The sequence below is a fragment of the Physeter macrocephalus genome, chromosome 6 (genome assembly GCF_002837175.3).
Source record: "Physeter macrocephalus isolate SW-GA chromosome 6, ASM283717v5, whole genome shotgun sequence".
Lineage (NCBI taxonomy): Eukaryota > Metazoa > Chordata > Mammalia > Artiodactyla > Physeteridae > Physeter > Physeter macrocephalus.
The window spans coordinates 88,113,574-88,127,823 of NC_041219.1; the positions used below are offsets into that span (position 1 = coordinate 88,113,574).

At 46.2% G+C, this 14,250-nt stretch overlaps 1 protein-coding gene across 1 annotated transcript in view; it reads left to right on the forward strand.

The window, feature by feature from the left end:
• Nucleotides 1-406: 406 nt before the first annotated feature.
• SMAGP (small cell adhesion glycoprotein) overlaps nucleotides 407-14,250 on the forward strand; it is a 26,038-nt gene continuing 12,194 nt past the window's right edge. The window contains exons 1-3 of the mRNA XM_024122761.3: nucleotides 407-509; nucleotides 749-1,018; nucleotides 1,707-1,778. Of these exons, the coding sequence (XP_023978529.1) occupies nucleotides 407-509; nucleotides 749-1,018; nucleotides 1,707-1,778 (445 nt within the window). The remainder of the gene's footprint in view (nucleotides 510-748; nucleotides 1,019-1,706; nucleotides 1,779-14,250) is intronic.

The window sequence follows — 14,250 nt, forward strand, 5'->3', positions numbered from 1 at the left end:
GCTCTTAACCTCTACACTACACTGCCTCAGATGAATTCGGGCAAGGAAGATCCGAATGGGGCAACGTTCCTCTCCCCACCTCACACCCCGCTCCCCGCTCCCCGGCCCGGGGTGTGCCTACTAAGTTAGCTTATGTTCCAAGCTTCTGGATACAGACGTATTTACGTAAGTGATATGCAAACGCAACTAAATGTAATTTTGCACATTCCTCAGATGAATTCGGGCAAGGAAGATCCGAATGGGGCAACGTTCCTCTCCCCACCTCACACCCCGCTCCCCGGCCCGGGGTGTGCCTACTAAGTTAGCTTATGTTCCAAGCTTCTGGATACAGACGTATTTACGTAAGTGATATGCAAACGCAACTAAATGTAATTTTGCACATTTGCTGAAAATTCAAATAACGTCGATGGCGGGAAAGCGGACAGATCCCATTAGCTCCGGGCTCACTCTGATCCCGAGCCCTCCGGTGCCTCGAGTCAGGCGCGGGAGGAAGCGGCTCCGGATGGAGAGTAAAGTGACAATCGGAGAAGGAAAAGCAGCCTTTCCTCCCGGGGGAGCTGGGGCGGCCCGGCGGGCAGAGGGAACCTGCAGAGGGCGGTTTCTCTCCTCTTTTCCTGTCCCACCCAGTCGGCCGCCCCCCCGCCCCCGGCCGGCCTCGGCGGCTAACTCAGAGCGTCTTGGCGCCGCTTCCTCAGCTCTGGGTCCCAGGCGGGTCCCCGCGGTGCCTGCGGTTCCCGCCCCCGTCCAGTGGAGCAGGACGCGCGGCGCGGCGCCTGCCCTTCCCCTGCAGCCCGTCCGACTGGTAAGGTGAGCACGCGGAGGTGGGGAGCCGGGCAGGGCCGGAGGGCCAGGCGAGCCCGGTCGACCACACTCACGCTGCAGCCGCCGCGGCCGCGTCAAGAACTGAAACCGAGAGCGGCCGAGCTCGGGCCTCGGCTGGAGCCTCCCGTCGCGGCGGCTCGGAACCGGTGCCCGGGACGAGCCGCCCTCGGAGCGCAGCGAGCCCTGCCTGGCGCGGGTAACGCAGGAGGGCTCTGGACCGGGGTCGGGGCGCGGGGGGCGGTGCCGCGGGCTCGAGCCCCGACGTCCGTGGACGCGGCGAGGGCCTCAGGGTGCCAGAGTATCGGCCGGGCCGGTGTTGGGCGGCCGCGGGGGCCCGGCCAGTGGGGCTCGGTGGACCGCGCGGACGTTGCAGCGGACGACCGAGGGGGCACCGGGGGTGGAGGGCTGAGCCCCGACAACCGGCCGTCTCGGGCGGGCCAGAGGGCGACTGACGACCCTCCCTCCGGTGCCCGGCGCCTGGCTCCCCGGCCCGGCCCCGCCGCTGCCCCCGCGCCGGCCCCGAGCCTGGGCCGGGGGCCTGACCTCCCTGCGCTCTCCTGACACCTAGTGGACGGCTCCCCCCAGACTAAGGGCTGGGAGAGAACCGGGGACCTGTTACGGCGCCTGGGTGAGACTGGGTCCGCTGCTAATTTGCGTACATTTACCTAACTTTCTCAGGCCTTGAGAAACCTCCTAGGTGAATGTGGTGGCCCAGTGAAAGGATCCCCGGATTGACGTTCAATAGGGCGGGGGGTGCGGGGGGAGAGCTGGGGAAGGGACTCGGGAAAACCTGGCACCAAAGGCTTTCCTGGGATTTCCAGTTGTCTTCAGCCCCAGGCATGGGCCCATCCACCTCATTCCGCTCTTTGTCCCTCTTCCTACAGATCTGCACCTCCCTGCAGGTGCCCGTCCACCTGCCGAGATGACTAGCCTCCCAACCACGCCTTCTCCAGGAGGTAGGTGAAGGCCTTTCCCACTTAAACTGCCCCACCCCAGCCCATTCCTGGAATTGCCTGAGCCCTCTGCCCAGGTGGAAAGGCTCCCACTACTCTCCACCTGCCTCACACCAGAAAAGGTCCTGGGAGGAAGCAGAAGGCAACCAGCGTGCACACTTTAGTGCAGTTTGAATCTGAAGTTTCATGGACCTGGACCGATTCCTGGTACTACCACTTAGAGCTTTGTGACCTTGTGACCTACCCTCTAAGCTCCAGGCTCATTTGTAAAACGGGGGAAATAGTACCTTATCTGTGAGGATTAAATGAGATAATCCATGTAAAACACCTAGCACAGTGTCTCATATCTAGCAAGCACTCAGTAACATCGGTTATTATTACTGGGTGCTTGTTAGAAAAGCCCACCTATTCCTAGAAAGGAATCCTGCGGCACGCGGGATCTTAGTGCCCCCACCAGGGATCAAACCCGCGGTGCTCCCTGCTTTGGAAGCGCAGAATCTTCACCCCTGGACCGCCAGGAAAGTCCATCTGCCTGCTTTCTAATTCCACTCCTCTGATGATTCACTCCAGCATCAAAAATCCCTTGTTCCCCGGAACTGTTGTTACCCTTGTTCCCTAGTCAGGGATCCCCCTCTTTCCCCTTCACGTTAAGAATGGATTCCTCCCCCCCCCCAAAAAAAAGAATGAGAATGGATTCCTACCTTTCACTTCATAACCAAGCTGAGCTGGACAAACCATCAGATATTCATTGGTTGTTTTCATTACATGTTAATTAGGGTAAGGGAGGAACAAAACCTTGGTTGGTCTATACACCTTTGTTTCCTTATGCGGTCTCATTTGTCATTAGGACAGACATTCTCTGCTTTACTGATGTGGAAACAGGTGAATGAGAACCCCAGGGGAAGTCAAAGGCAGTGTCCTCTGTGACTGGTGATGTAGCAATTCAGACCCTTAGTTGTCTGCTGGAGATAAGAAAAGGGAGAAATGGGCAGCGGTCTAGATTAGTTAGTACAGGCTTCATGAGTGGGGAAGGGATGGAGCCCTTACCCTTGAAGGATGGGTGAGGTTTATACAGGCAAAGAGGGGTGCAGCAGGGATTCCAGATAAAGGTAGCGCCGCCACTTCTGAAACTACAGAGACTGTGCTTACGTTGGAGGGTATTCTGGGGGACAGGGCAGAGGACCTACAGAATAAACCTTCCTGTAGGGAAGAGAGGCGATGCTTGCTTGGGCAGCTGAGAAATTAGGACTTGGACAAAAGCAGAACTATATACATTCTTTTTGAAATTTTGTGGTAAGATAAACATAATATAAATGTTACCATTTTGATTATTTTTTGGTGTACAGTTCAGTGGTATTAAGTATTCAGTGATATTCACATTGCTGTGCAACTGTTACCACCATCCATCTCCAGAACTTTTTCATCTTCCCAAACTGAAACTCTGTATCCATGAAATAATAACTCCTCATTCCCCCTTCCCCACAGCCCCTGGCTACCACCATTATACTTTCTATCTGTATAAATTTGACTAGGTACCTAGTATAAGTGTAATCATACAAAATTTGTCCTTTTGTGTCTGGCTTATTTCACTAGCATAACATTTCCGAGGCTCATCCATTTTGTAGCATGTGTCAGAATTTCCTTCTTAAGGCTGAATAATATTATATGTATATAATGTATATCATTTTGCTTATCCACTCATACATCAATAGATACTTGGGTTGCTTCCACCTTTTGGCTGTTGTGAATACTGCTGCTTGAACGTTGGTGTACAACTATCTCTTCGAGTCCCTGCTTTCAATTCTTTTGCGTATATACCCAGAAGTGTGGTAATTCTGTTTAATTTTTTGAGGCACTGCCATACTGTTTCCCAGTGTAGCTATACCATTTTACATTCCTACCAGCAATGCATAGGGTTCCAATTTCTCCACATCCTTGACAACACTTGTTATTTTCTGATTTTTTTTTTTTTTTTGCTGTACGCGGGCCTCTCACTGCCGTGGCCTCTCCCGTTGAGGAGCACGGGCTCAGCGGCCGTGGCTCACGGGCCCAGCCGCTCCACGGCATGTGGGATCTTCCCGGACTGGGGCGCGAACCCGTGTCCCCTGCATTGGCAGGCGGACTCTCAACCACTGCACCACCAGGGAAGCCCAATTTTCTGATTTTTAATAGTGGCTATCCTAATGGGTGTGAATGGTATCTCATTGTGGTTTTGATTTACATTTCCCTAATGATTAGTGATGTTGAACATCTTTTCATGTGTTTATTGGCAACTGTATATCTTTTGGAGAAATGTCTATTCAAGTCCTTGCCCATTTTTCAATTGTCTGGTTTTGTTGTTGTTGAGTTGTATATTTACATTTTCAACCCAACAAATGACATGAGTGGAGTGGTATTTTAGGACATATCATATAGTCCCCTACCCACTGGGTCCAAGCAAATGTAAGTTCAGGGAAAGAAATGGAGAAATTACAGACAGGGTGAGGGCTTGTACTTTGAAGAATGGGGTCGTTGAGGGTCTTGCATGTCTCTTCCCCACCTCCCCACCTATGCCCTCTCACATCCCTTTTCCCCAATCTATAAAGATCTCCTGAAGGAGATATCCTTTAAGAGGGCTGAAAGTGAGGGCCACATTAGAACTTTCAGGGGCCCTTGGCACTTTTGCCTTTGTGGGCCCATTCCTCCATTTAAAAAGGTAATATGTTAAAAATTGTATTTTACAACTATGTTGGTATAAGGAAGAATACAATATTAATATACAATAAAATCATTAATGGTTATAATTGATTGATATAACAATATTATAATTTCCTTGACATAAACATTCAATTTTTTCTTCTGATTTTAAAAGAAATTAAGATCATTAAAAAACATTTTCATGGGCCCCTAGAAGTATGGTGGACCCTAGGTGCGTTGCCTGCTGTGCCTAGTGCATAAGTTGCCCTCTTGGAAGGAGAGTGGGGTGGAATAGGCATTGTCCGCTCTGCCCACCCCACTGGGTAAAGCCCATCCCTTGCCATGTCGTCACACTAGCTACATCCTAGGTTGTCCTCACTCTAGATTAGATGCTCAGTGTTGTTAATCTCGCTTATTCCTCATCACAACCCTGTGAACACGTTTCATTCTCATTTTACAGAAGCAAAAACTGAGGTTCAGGGAAGTTAAGAAATTTTCAGAGGTTAGGAAATTCTCCCAAGGTCACACAGCTAATAATGGCAGAGGCAGGATATTGTGCCAAGTCCTGTATTCTTTCCGTCATGGTATACTGCTCTCAGCCACTCCACCCCATGGCTGGGGCACATGAAAGAGAAGGAAGGAGAAATGGAGCAGAATTCTAGGGCGGGTTCCCATGGAAAGGAGAATTGGGGGAGCCGCCCTTTGCTGGGCAGGGCTAGAGCAAATAAATAGGTTGTCAGACTCAGGTGGCAAAGGATCTGATGCCTCAGTGATAAGAGATTTAGCCCAGGAACAAGGGCCACAAACAAACCAACCGGTATCTAGGTTAACAAAAAAAAAAAAAAAAAAGGTGAGTGAGCCAAATAGATCTTGAAGTTCATTTGCTGTAGATTAGGATTTGGGTGGAGCCTCAAATCTCAAATCTTGTGGTCCTCAGCCCCAGGCCTCCCTCCTTAAAGAAAATAGGTGCTACAGTCTTTCTAAGCCTGAGAAGGGAAGGAGCAAAGTAACATTCTTTTTTAAAAAAATATTTCTTCTTTTCTTAGTATATTGCCTTTCTTATTTAATTATTTATTTATTTATTTAGGCTGTGCTGGGTCTTGGTTGTGGCACACGGGATCTTCATTGAGGCATGCAGGATCTTTTAGTTGCGGTGGGCAGACTTATTAGTTGCGGCATGCAGACTCTTAGTTGCAGCATGCAGACTCATAGTTGAGGCATGTATGCGGGATCTAGTTCCCTGACCAGGGATGGAACCCAGGCCCCCTGCATTGGGAGCACGGAGTCTTACTCACTGGACTGCTAGGGAAGTCCCCAAAGTAACATTCTTATTCCTTTGTTTGGAAGAGGAGACAGGAGAGAAATGGGGTAGGAACAGGAGATAATGGGGGGAATGCTGTAAACCATTTCCCCCCTTGTATGCCACGTTTCCTGAACTTAATTTACTTTGTTGTTGTTCTTTCATTACAAAGCTATTACATGCCCCTTCTAGACTTTTTCTGTGTGTGTGTGTGTGTGTGTGTGTGTGTGTGTGTGTGTGTATGTTTATAGTTTTATTTTACTTTACTTTTTTTTTTCTTTTTTAAAAAATTTATTTGTTTACTTTTGGCTGCATTGGATCTTCATTGCTGTGCGCGGGCTTTCTCTAGGCGCGCAGGCTTCAGTAGTTGTGGTTCGCAGGCTCTAGAGTGCAGGCTCATTGGTTGTGGCACACGGGCTTAGTTGCTCCACGGCATGTGGGATCTTCCTGGACCAGGGCTCGAACCCGTGTCCCCTGCATTGGCAGACAGATTCTTAACCACTGTGCCACCAGAGAAGCCCTACTTTACTTTTTTTTACAAACATGTAATCATATAACACATACTGCCCTAGCAATTTGCTTTTTTCGTCTAACCATATATTCTGTCCCAGTAATTGCAGATCTACCACATTCTTTTTAACAACTGTGTACTATTTCCAGAATGAAAGACCTGTCATTTATTTAATCATTCCTCTGCTGATAGACATTCAGATATGTGTCACTCTTGCAAACAGTGCTTTAGTGAACACCCATCCTGCAATAAAACTCTGAGAACCAAACCCAGTGGACACATCAACAAAATGTTTAGCTGGAGGCAGAGCAGGGATGGATCCAGAAGTTGCAAAGAACCTTGAAGTGAGGAGATAGATTTAAAGCCTAGCTGGGCCAACCACTGAGTGATGGTGGGCTGGTTGACGAAGCTTGCTGAGCTACCTCAATTTTCTGGCTTGTACATAATGATAATAACAACCCTACTTACATCACATTCTTGGGGTAGAGATAAAATAATGTATGTTTTGCAAACTGTAAGTCACAAATATAGATTATCGTTCTGATACTTAAAGCCCGAAGGCTCCAGCTCATTAGCTCGGACACCCTATGACTTTTAGTCTGAGAAAAGCTCTTCTGTGTGGAATAGAATTCAAATTCTTGATTTTTTTCTTTTTTTTTTTGGCCTTGCTGCATGGCATGCAGGATCTTAGTTCCCCAACCAGGGATCGAACCCATGCCCCCTGCAGTGGAAGCATGGAGTCTTACACACTGGACCACCAGGGAAGTCCCTGATTTGTTAACAATTTTTATTAGACTATAGTTGATTTACAATGTTGTATTAGTTTCTGCTGTACAGTAAAGCTAATCATTTATACATATACACATATCCACTCTTTTTTAGATTCTTTTAAATTTTTGATTTTTTAATAGACATTTTATTTTGGAATAATTTTAGATTTATAGAAAAGTTGCAGAAATAGTACAGAGAGTTTGTATACCCTTCAGCCATGTTTCCTCAAATGTCATTTGGTACATTTGACGTCGATAGAGGTGACCACAATACATTTGTGAAGACCAGGAAATTAACATTGGTATGATAGTATGATACTGGTGTTTTTTTTTTAATGCATTATTCTTTTTTATTTTAATTTATTTATTTTTAAATTATTTATTTATTTATTTTGGCTGCACTGGGTGTTAGTTGCGGCACATGAGATCTTCATCGTGGCATGTTTAGTTTCAGCATGAGGACTCTTAGTTGCGGCATGCATGTGGGATCTAGTTCCCCGACCAGGGATCAAACCCGGGACCTCTGCATTGTGAGTGCAGAGTCTTCTTACCCACTGGACCACCTGGGAAGTCCCAACATTGGTACGATACTGTTAACTAAACTACAGACTTCATTGAGAGTTCACCAGTTTGAAAATTTGATTTTGTAGAGAATTCTGATAGAACATTTTCTGTTTATAAAAATTCTGACATTAAGTCTGAGAAAGGTACTGAGGGTCCGAAGTTCAACTATCCATTCTGTGCTGGAATTCTCTCTCCACTTCCCCATGAAGCATCTGCCCAGTTTTGCTCTTCGTTCTCTGGGGAAGACATCCATCTCCCATTAGTTTCTGCCATTAGTCCTCTTGTACAGGTCATCGTTGGTATATTCAAAGACAGCATTCAAGTCCTAACCCATAGTTCAACTATCCATTCTGTGCTGGAATTCTCTCTCCAGTTCCCCATGAAGCATCTGCCCAGTTTTGCTCTTCGTTCTCTGGGGAAGACATCCATCTCCCATTAGTTTCTGCCATTAGTCCTCTTGTACAGGTCATCGTTGGTATATTCAAAGACAGCATTCAAGTCCTAACCCTCCATCCCCAACTAAGTTTTCACTCAGCTTTCTCTTGCAGGCTTTCCTGATCTGATATGGTTTCCAAGCCATTCACTGTGTTGGCTGCTCAGCTCAAAACTGGCACCCAGATGGAACTCAGCAGTCTAGGAATAGTGCAGAGTAGGGCTACACTGTTGATGCCATTGTAGAGACCACATTTATATTCATGGTGCCTAAAATAACAGCAAGTTTTAAATATTTTATGATTATAAAAGTCATTATCATCATAAGAAATTTGAAAGATAAAGGAAAAGAAAGAAAATAAAAAGCATCCAAAATTCTACAACCTTCCTATCACTCTTGCTGCTATTTTGGGTTCTATCCTTCCAGTGTCAGTGAATTTCTAGTGATCCCACTGTAAGTCTTTTATAGATGCTGCTAAGCTGTGGCTTCCCCATTATTTGTGAGTAGTTGATTTCCCGGACCTAAGAGCAAGGTGTGTGTTGAATTCTCATCTTGTTCAATTTGGCCAATTTCTCCAGTCATTTTAAATCTCTGTTTATCAGCTTACTAGTTGCCCCTCTAACTTTGAGTCCTTCACAGATTTGTTGAACCTTCCCTGGGTCTACTGGGGTCTGTATTTACCCAAAGGACACTAAACCCTTCTACACTAAGCCTGTGTGGAAGGCACCAATAAGGCAGAACACCAAAACAAAAGCTCTCACAAAGGATTTAATATTCACTTTTTTTTTTTTTTTTCTGGCTTGTGGGATCTTAGTTCCCCGACCAGGGAACCAGGGATTGAACCTGGGCCCTAGGCAGTGAGAGCTCAGAGTCCTAACGACTGGACAGCCAGGGAATTCCCTCACTATATTTTAAAAACAAGCAAAAAAGCCAAGAGTTGTTACCATAAAGGGAAAATGTATTATTGGACTTTCTTATAACTGTCTTGTGATTTAGTATTTTTATTTTTATTTATTTATTTTTATTTTTAAAAATAACTATTTATTTTTATTATTTATTTATATATTTATGGCTGTGTTGGGTTTTCGTTGTTGTGTGCGGGCTTTCTCTAGTTGAGACGGGCAGGGCCTACTCTTCATCGTGGTGCGCAGGCTTCTCATTGCGGTGGCTTCTCCCGCTGTGGAGCACGGGCTCTAGGCGCACAGGCTTCAGTAGTTGTGGCATGTGGACTCAGGAGTTGTGGCTAGCGGGCTCCAGAGCACAGGCTCAGTAGTTGTGGCCCACGGGCTTAGTTGCTCCGCGGCATGTGGGATCTTCCCAGACCAGGACTCGAACCCGTGTCCCCTGCATTGGCAGACGGATTCTTAACCACTGCGCCACCAGGGAAGTCCGTATTTTTATTTTGAATTACACAAAGGCCTTAATTTGGCCCTGGCATGGTCTGACATAATAATATCAATTCAAAAAGAATTAAGGTCAAATCCCAGTGGAAGAAGAAGCTCTGTTTAGACTAGCATCACTCCATTCCCTGATGGCCAGTTACTCCCCCCCACTTAGTCCTTTTTTTTTTTTTTTTTTTTTAATTTTTGGCCCCACTGCACAGCATGCAGGATCTTAGTTCCCCGACCAGGGATAGAACCTGCACCCCCTGCATTGGAGGGTGGAATCTTAACCACTGGACCGCCGGGGAAGTCCCTACCCAACTTAGTCCTTAGTAAAGCCAGGCTGTGTTACTCCACAGGGATATTGGAGACACTGTTTCACGGTTCTGGGATGAGACGTTGGCTATTCAGGCAGCACCTTCAACTCATCTAACCCCCTCCCCATGCTTACTCTCAGCTGATGACACGGCCTTCTATTTTCTGGAGCAAATTAAAGTTCTCAGAAGAGAACTGCCAAAGGCTCCCACTCCCCCCATGTACCTACTGCTCACCTCTGTGCCCATGTGCACATTAGTCATGAACGATCTCTGGTGTCTGCAACCAGTCCCTTCATCCGTGCACTGGGTCCCATCCCTTCAAGGACATGGCTCCAGCCATCAATTGTTCCCTCTCATCTGAGTCATTCCTGTCCATACATAAACAGGCTGTCATTTCTCCCATCTAAAAAAAGCAAAAATAAACAAAAAACTTGAACTCTCTTCCCCCTCCAGCTATAGCCCTATTTCCCTGCTCAACTTTACAGAAAAAAAAAAAGAGTTTATATTCTGCCTTCAGTGCTTCTCCTTCCGTTTTTTTCCTCTTTCTTTTTTTTTATTGAAGTATAATTGATTTACATGTTGTGTTAGTTTCAGGTGTACAGCAAAATGATTCAGTTATACATATATATCTATGCTTTTTCAGGTTCTTTTCCCTTATAGGTTATTACAAAATACTGAGTTTAGTGTCCTGTGCTATATGGTAGGTCCTTGTTGGTTATCTATTTTATAAATAGTAGTGTGTATTTGTTAATCCCAAGCTCCTAATTTACCCCTCCCCCCCTTTCCCCTTTGGTAACCATAACTTTGTTTTCTATGTCTGTCTGTCTATTTCTGTATTATAAATAAGTTCATTTGCTTTTTTTGTTTTTTTAGATTCCACATATAAGCGATATCATATCATATTTGTTTTTGTCTGGCTTACTTCACTTAGTATGATAATCTCTAGGTCCATCCATGTTGCTGCAAGTGGCATTATTTCATTCTTTTTATGACTGAGTTCCATTGTGTGTGTGTGTGTGTGCGTGCATTTGTGTGTGTGTGTGTGTTTATGTGTATGTATATATATATATATATATATATATATATACACCACATCTTCTTTATCCATTCATCTGTCAATTGACACTTAGGTTGCTTTCTTTTTTTCTTGAACCCACTCTAAACCAGGGGTTTATACTCAGCACTTCACCAAGCTTCTCTTGTCAAGGTCACTCATGACCTCTGTGGGAAAAGCTGGTGGTCCTTGTACTTGGTCTCTTTGGCTGCTACTCCTTAGCTTCCTTTGCTCTTTCCTCCCTGGGCTCAGTCCTTGGTCCTCTTTATCTGTACTTACTCCCTTGGTGATCTCATTCAGTCTCATGGTTGTAAAGATGCTGACTTTTAAAATCTCCAATCCAGACCTCTTCCCCAAATTCCAGTCTTTTTTTTTTCCCCACACCACGCAGCTCATGGGATCCTAGTTCCCTGCCCAGGGATTGAACCCATGCCCTCAGCAGTGAAAGTGCAGTCCTAACCACTGCACCACCAGTGAATTCCCCCAAATTCCAGTCTTGATGTCTGCAATCATGTCCAAAATTGAACTCTGGATCTTCCCCTCTAAACCTGTTCCACCCGCAGGCTTCGCATCTCAGGTAACAGCAGGCCTTCTCTCCCTCCAGTTACCCAGGCCCCAAACCTTGGTGTTATCCATGACTTCACCCCACATCCTCAGCCTTAACTTCAGAATATATCGAGAATCCCACCACTTTCTTCTAAAAAAAAAAAAAAAAAAATTTATTTATTCATTTATTTGGCTGCATCGGGTCTCAGTTGCAGCACGCGGGATCTTTGTTGCGGCATGTGGGATCTTCGTCGACGCATGTGGGATCTTTCATTGCAGCACACAGTCTTGGTAATTGCCCTGCAGCATGTGGGATCTTAGTTCCCCGACCAGGGATCGAACCCACATCCCCTGCATTGGAAGGCGGATTCTCAACCACTGGACCACCCAAGAAGTCTCCAGAATCCCACCGCTTTCTCACGGGACTGCTGCTAGACCCAGCCAGTGCCTTTGTGCAAACTAGAAAAAGACTCCCCCCTTTGGGTGGATTCAGCTGTGCCCATGTGCTGGGTATAATCTGCTTCTCTTCCTGTCTCCACCTTCCCACAGCCCGTTGTCCACATGCAAAGAGATCCTTTAAAACTCAGTTTCTGTTTCAATTACCTATTGCTGTGTAACAAACCACGTCAACACTTAGTGAATTAAAACAACAGCAATTTATTATTTCTTACCATTCTGGGAGTTGGCTGGGCACTCCTCTGCTGTTTTCAGCAGTGCTCACTCATGCAGCTGCAATCTGCTGGAAGGTCCACTGGGCTAGAAGGTCCAAAATGACCTCCATCACATGTCTACCGGTTGGTACTGGCTGTCGGCTGAGCTGGGGATGCCTCAGTTTTCCTCCATGTGGCCTCTTATCCTCCAGTGAGCCAGACTGGTCTTCCTTACAACATGGTGGTCTCCGTGTTTCAAAAGGGCAGTCTTTAGAATTTCAGGCCCCACCCTAGACTTAATGAACCATAGTCTGTATTTTTTTTCATTATTTTATTTTATTTTATTTTAATTTTTTTATTTTTGGCTGCATTGGGTCTTTGTTGCTGCGTGGGGGCTTTCTCTAGTTGCAGTGAGTGGGGGCTACTCTTTGTTGTGGTGTGCAGGCTTCTCACCGCGGTGGCTTCTCTTGTTGCGGAGCACGGGCTCTAGGTGCACGGGCTCAGTAGTTGTGGCTTGTGGACTCTAGAGTGCAGGCTCAGTAGTTGTGGCGCATGGGCTAGTTGCTCTGCGGCATGTGGGATCTTCCCGGGCCAGGGCTCGAACCCGTGTCCCCATCATTGGCAGGCAGATTCTTAACCACTGTGCCACCAGGGAAGCCCCTATAGTCTGCATTTTAACAAGCTCCCTAGGAGATTCTTATGCACTGCAGAGTTTGAGAAGCACCCCTTTGAAATGTAAATCCAGTCTCTGCTCAAAAACCTCTAAAAGGGTTGCATCTCACTCACTGAAAAAGCCAAAAAGGCCTTCCATGACCTTCAACACCCCTCTTATACAGCCCCCTCGACTTCACCTGCTCCTCCGCTCACCCTTGCTCCTTCCAAGTGACCTCCATGATGCACCTTTAACATGCTGAGCCTGTGACGGCCCCAGGTGCTTTTCAATATTATTTGATGGCCCTACCTTGAACTTGCTGTTCCCTCTGCCTGGAATGTTCCTCTCCCACGTCTCCTCATGGCTGCCTCCCTCTCCTTCTATAGGTGTTTATTTTACTCAAGTCGCCTCGTCAGGGACACTCCCTGACCACCCCTATCCACATCCCAACTCCTTATCCCCCTTCCTGATTTTATTTTCTGTATGGCACTAACCAACATCTAATATAGTATATCTTTTACTTCTTTAACCTGTTTATTGTCCATCTTCCCCCCTCATGATGTATATTGTATGACAAAATGTTTTTTAAGGTGTGGTAAAATTATACATAACATAAAATTTACCTTTTTTTTATTGCATTTTATTTTTTTTGAATTTTATTTTTTATTTTTTATACAGCAGGTTCTTATTAGTTATCTATTTTATACATATTAGTGTGTACATGTCAATCCCAATCTCCCAATTCATCACACCACCACACCCCTGCCCCCCTGCTTTCCCCCCTTGGTGTCCATACATTTGTTCTCTACATCTGTGTCTCAGTTTCTGCCCTGCAAACCTGTTCATCTGAGTCCATCCACATCTCTACAAGTGACCCAATTTCGTTCCTTTTTATGGCTAATATTCCATTGTATATATGTACCACATCTTCTTTATCCATTTGTCTGTCAATGGGCATTTAGGTTGCTTCCATGACCTGGCTATTGTAAATACTGCTGCAATGAACATTGCAGTGCATGTGTCTTTTTGAAATACGGTTTTCTCTGGGTATATGCCCAGCAGTGGGATTGCTGGGTCATATGGTAATTCTATTTTTAGTTTTTTAAGGAACCTCCATACTGTTCTCCATAGTGGCTGTATCAATTTACATTCCCACCAGCAGTGCATGAGGGTTCCCTTTTCTCCACACCTTCTCCAGCATTTGTTGTTTGTACATTTTCTGATGATGCCCATTCTAACTGGTGTGAGGTGATGCCTCATTGTAGTTTTTGTTTGTTTGTTTGTTTGTTTGTTTTTTGGGCAGTACGCGGGCCTCTCACTGCTGCGGCCCCTCCCGCCGCGGAGCACAGGCTCCAGACGCGCAGGCCCAGCGGCCATGGCCCACAGGCCCAGCCGCTCCGCGGCATGCGGGATCCTCCCGGACCGGGGCACGAACCCGTGCCCCCCGCATCGGCAGGCGGACTCCCAACCACTGCGCCACCAGGGAAGCCCCTCATTGTAGTTTTGATTTGCATTTCTCTGATAATTGGTGATGTTGAGCAGCTTTTCATGTGCCTCTTGGCCATCTGTATGTCTTCTTTGGAGAAATGTCTATTTAGGTCTTCTGCCCTTTTTTTTTTT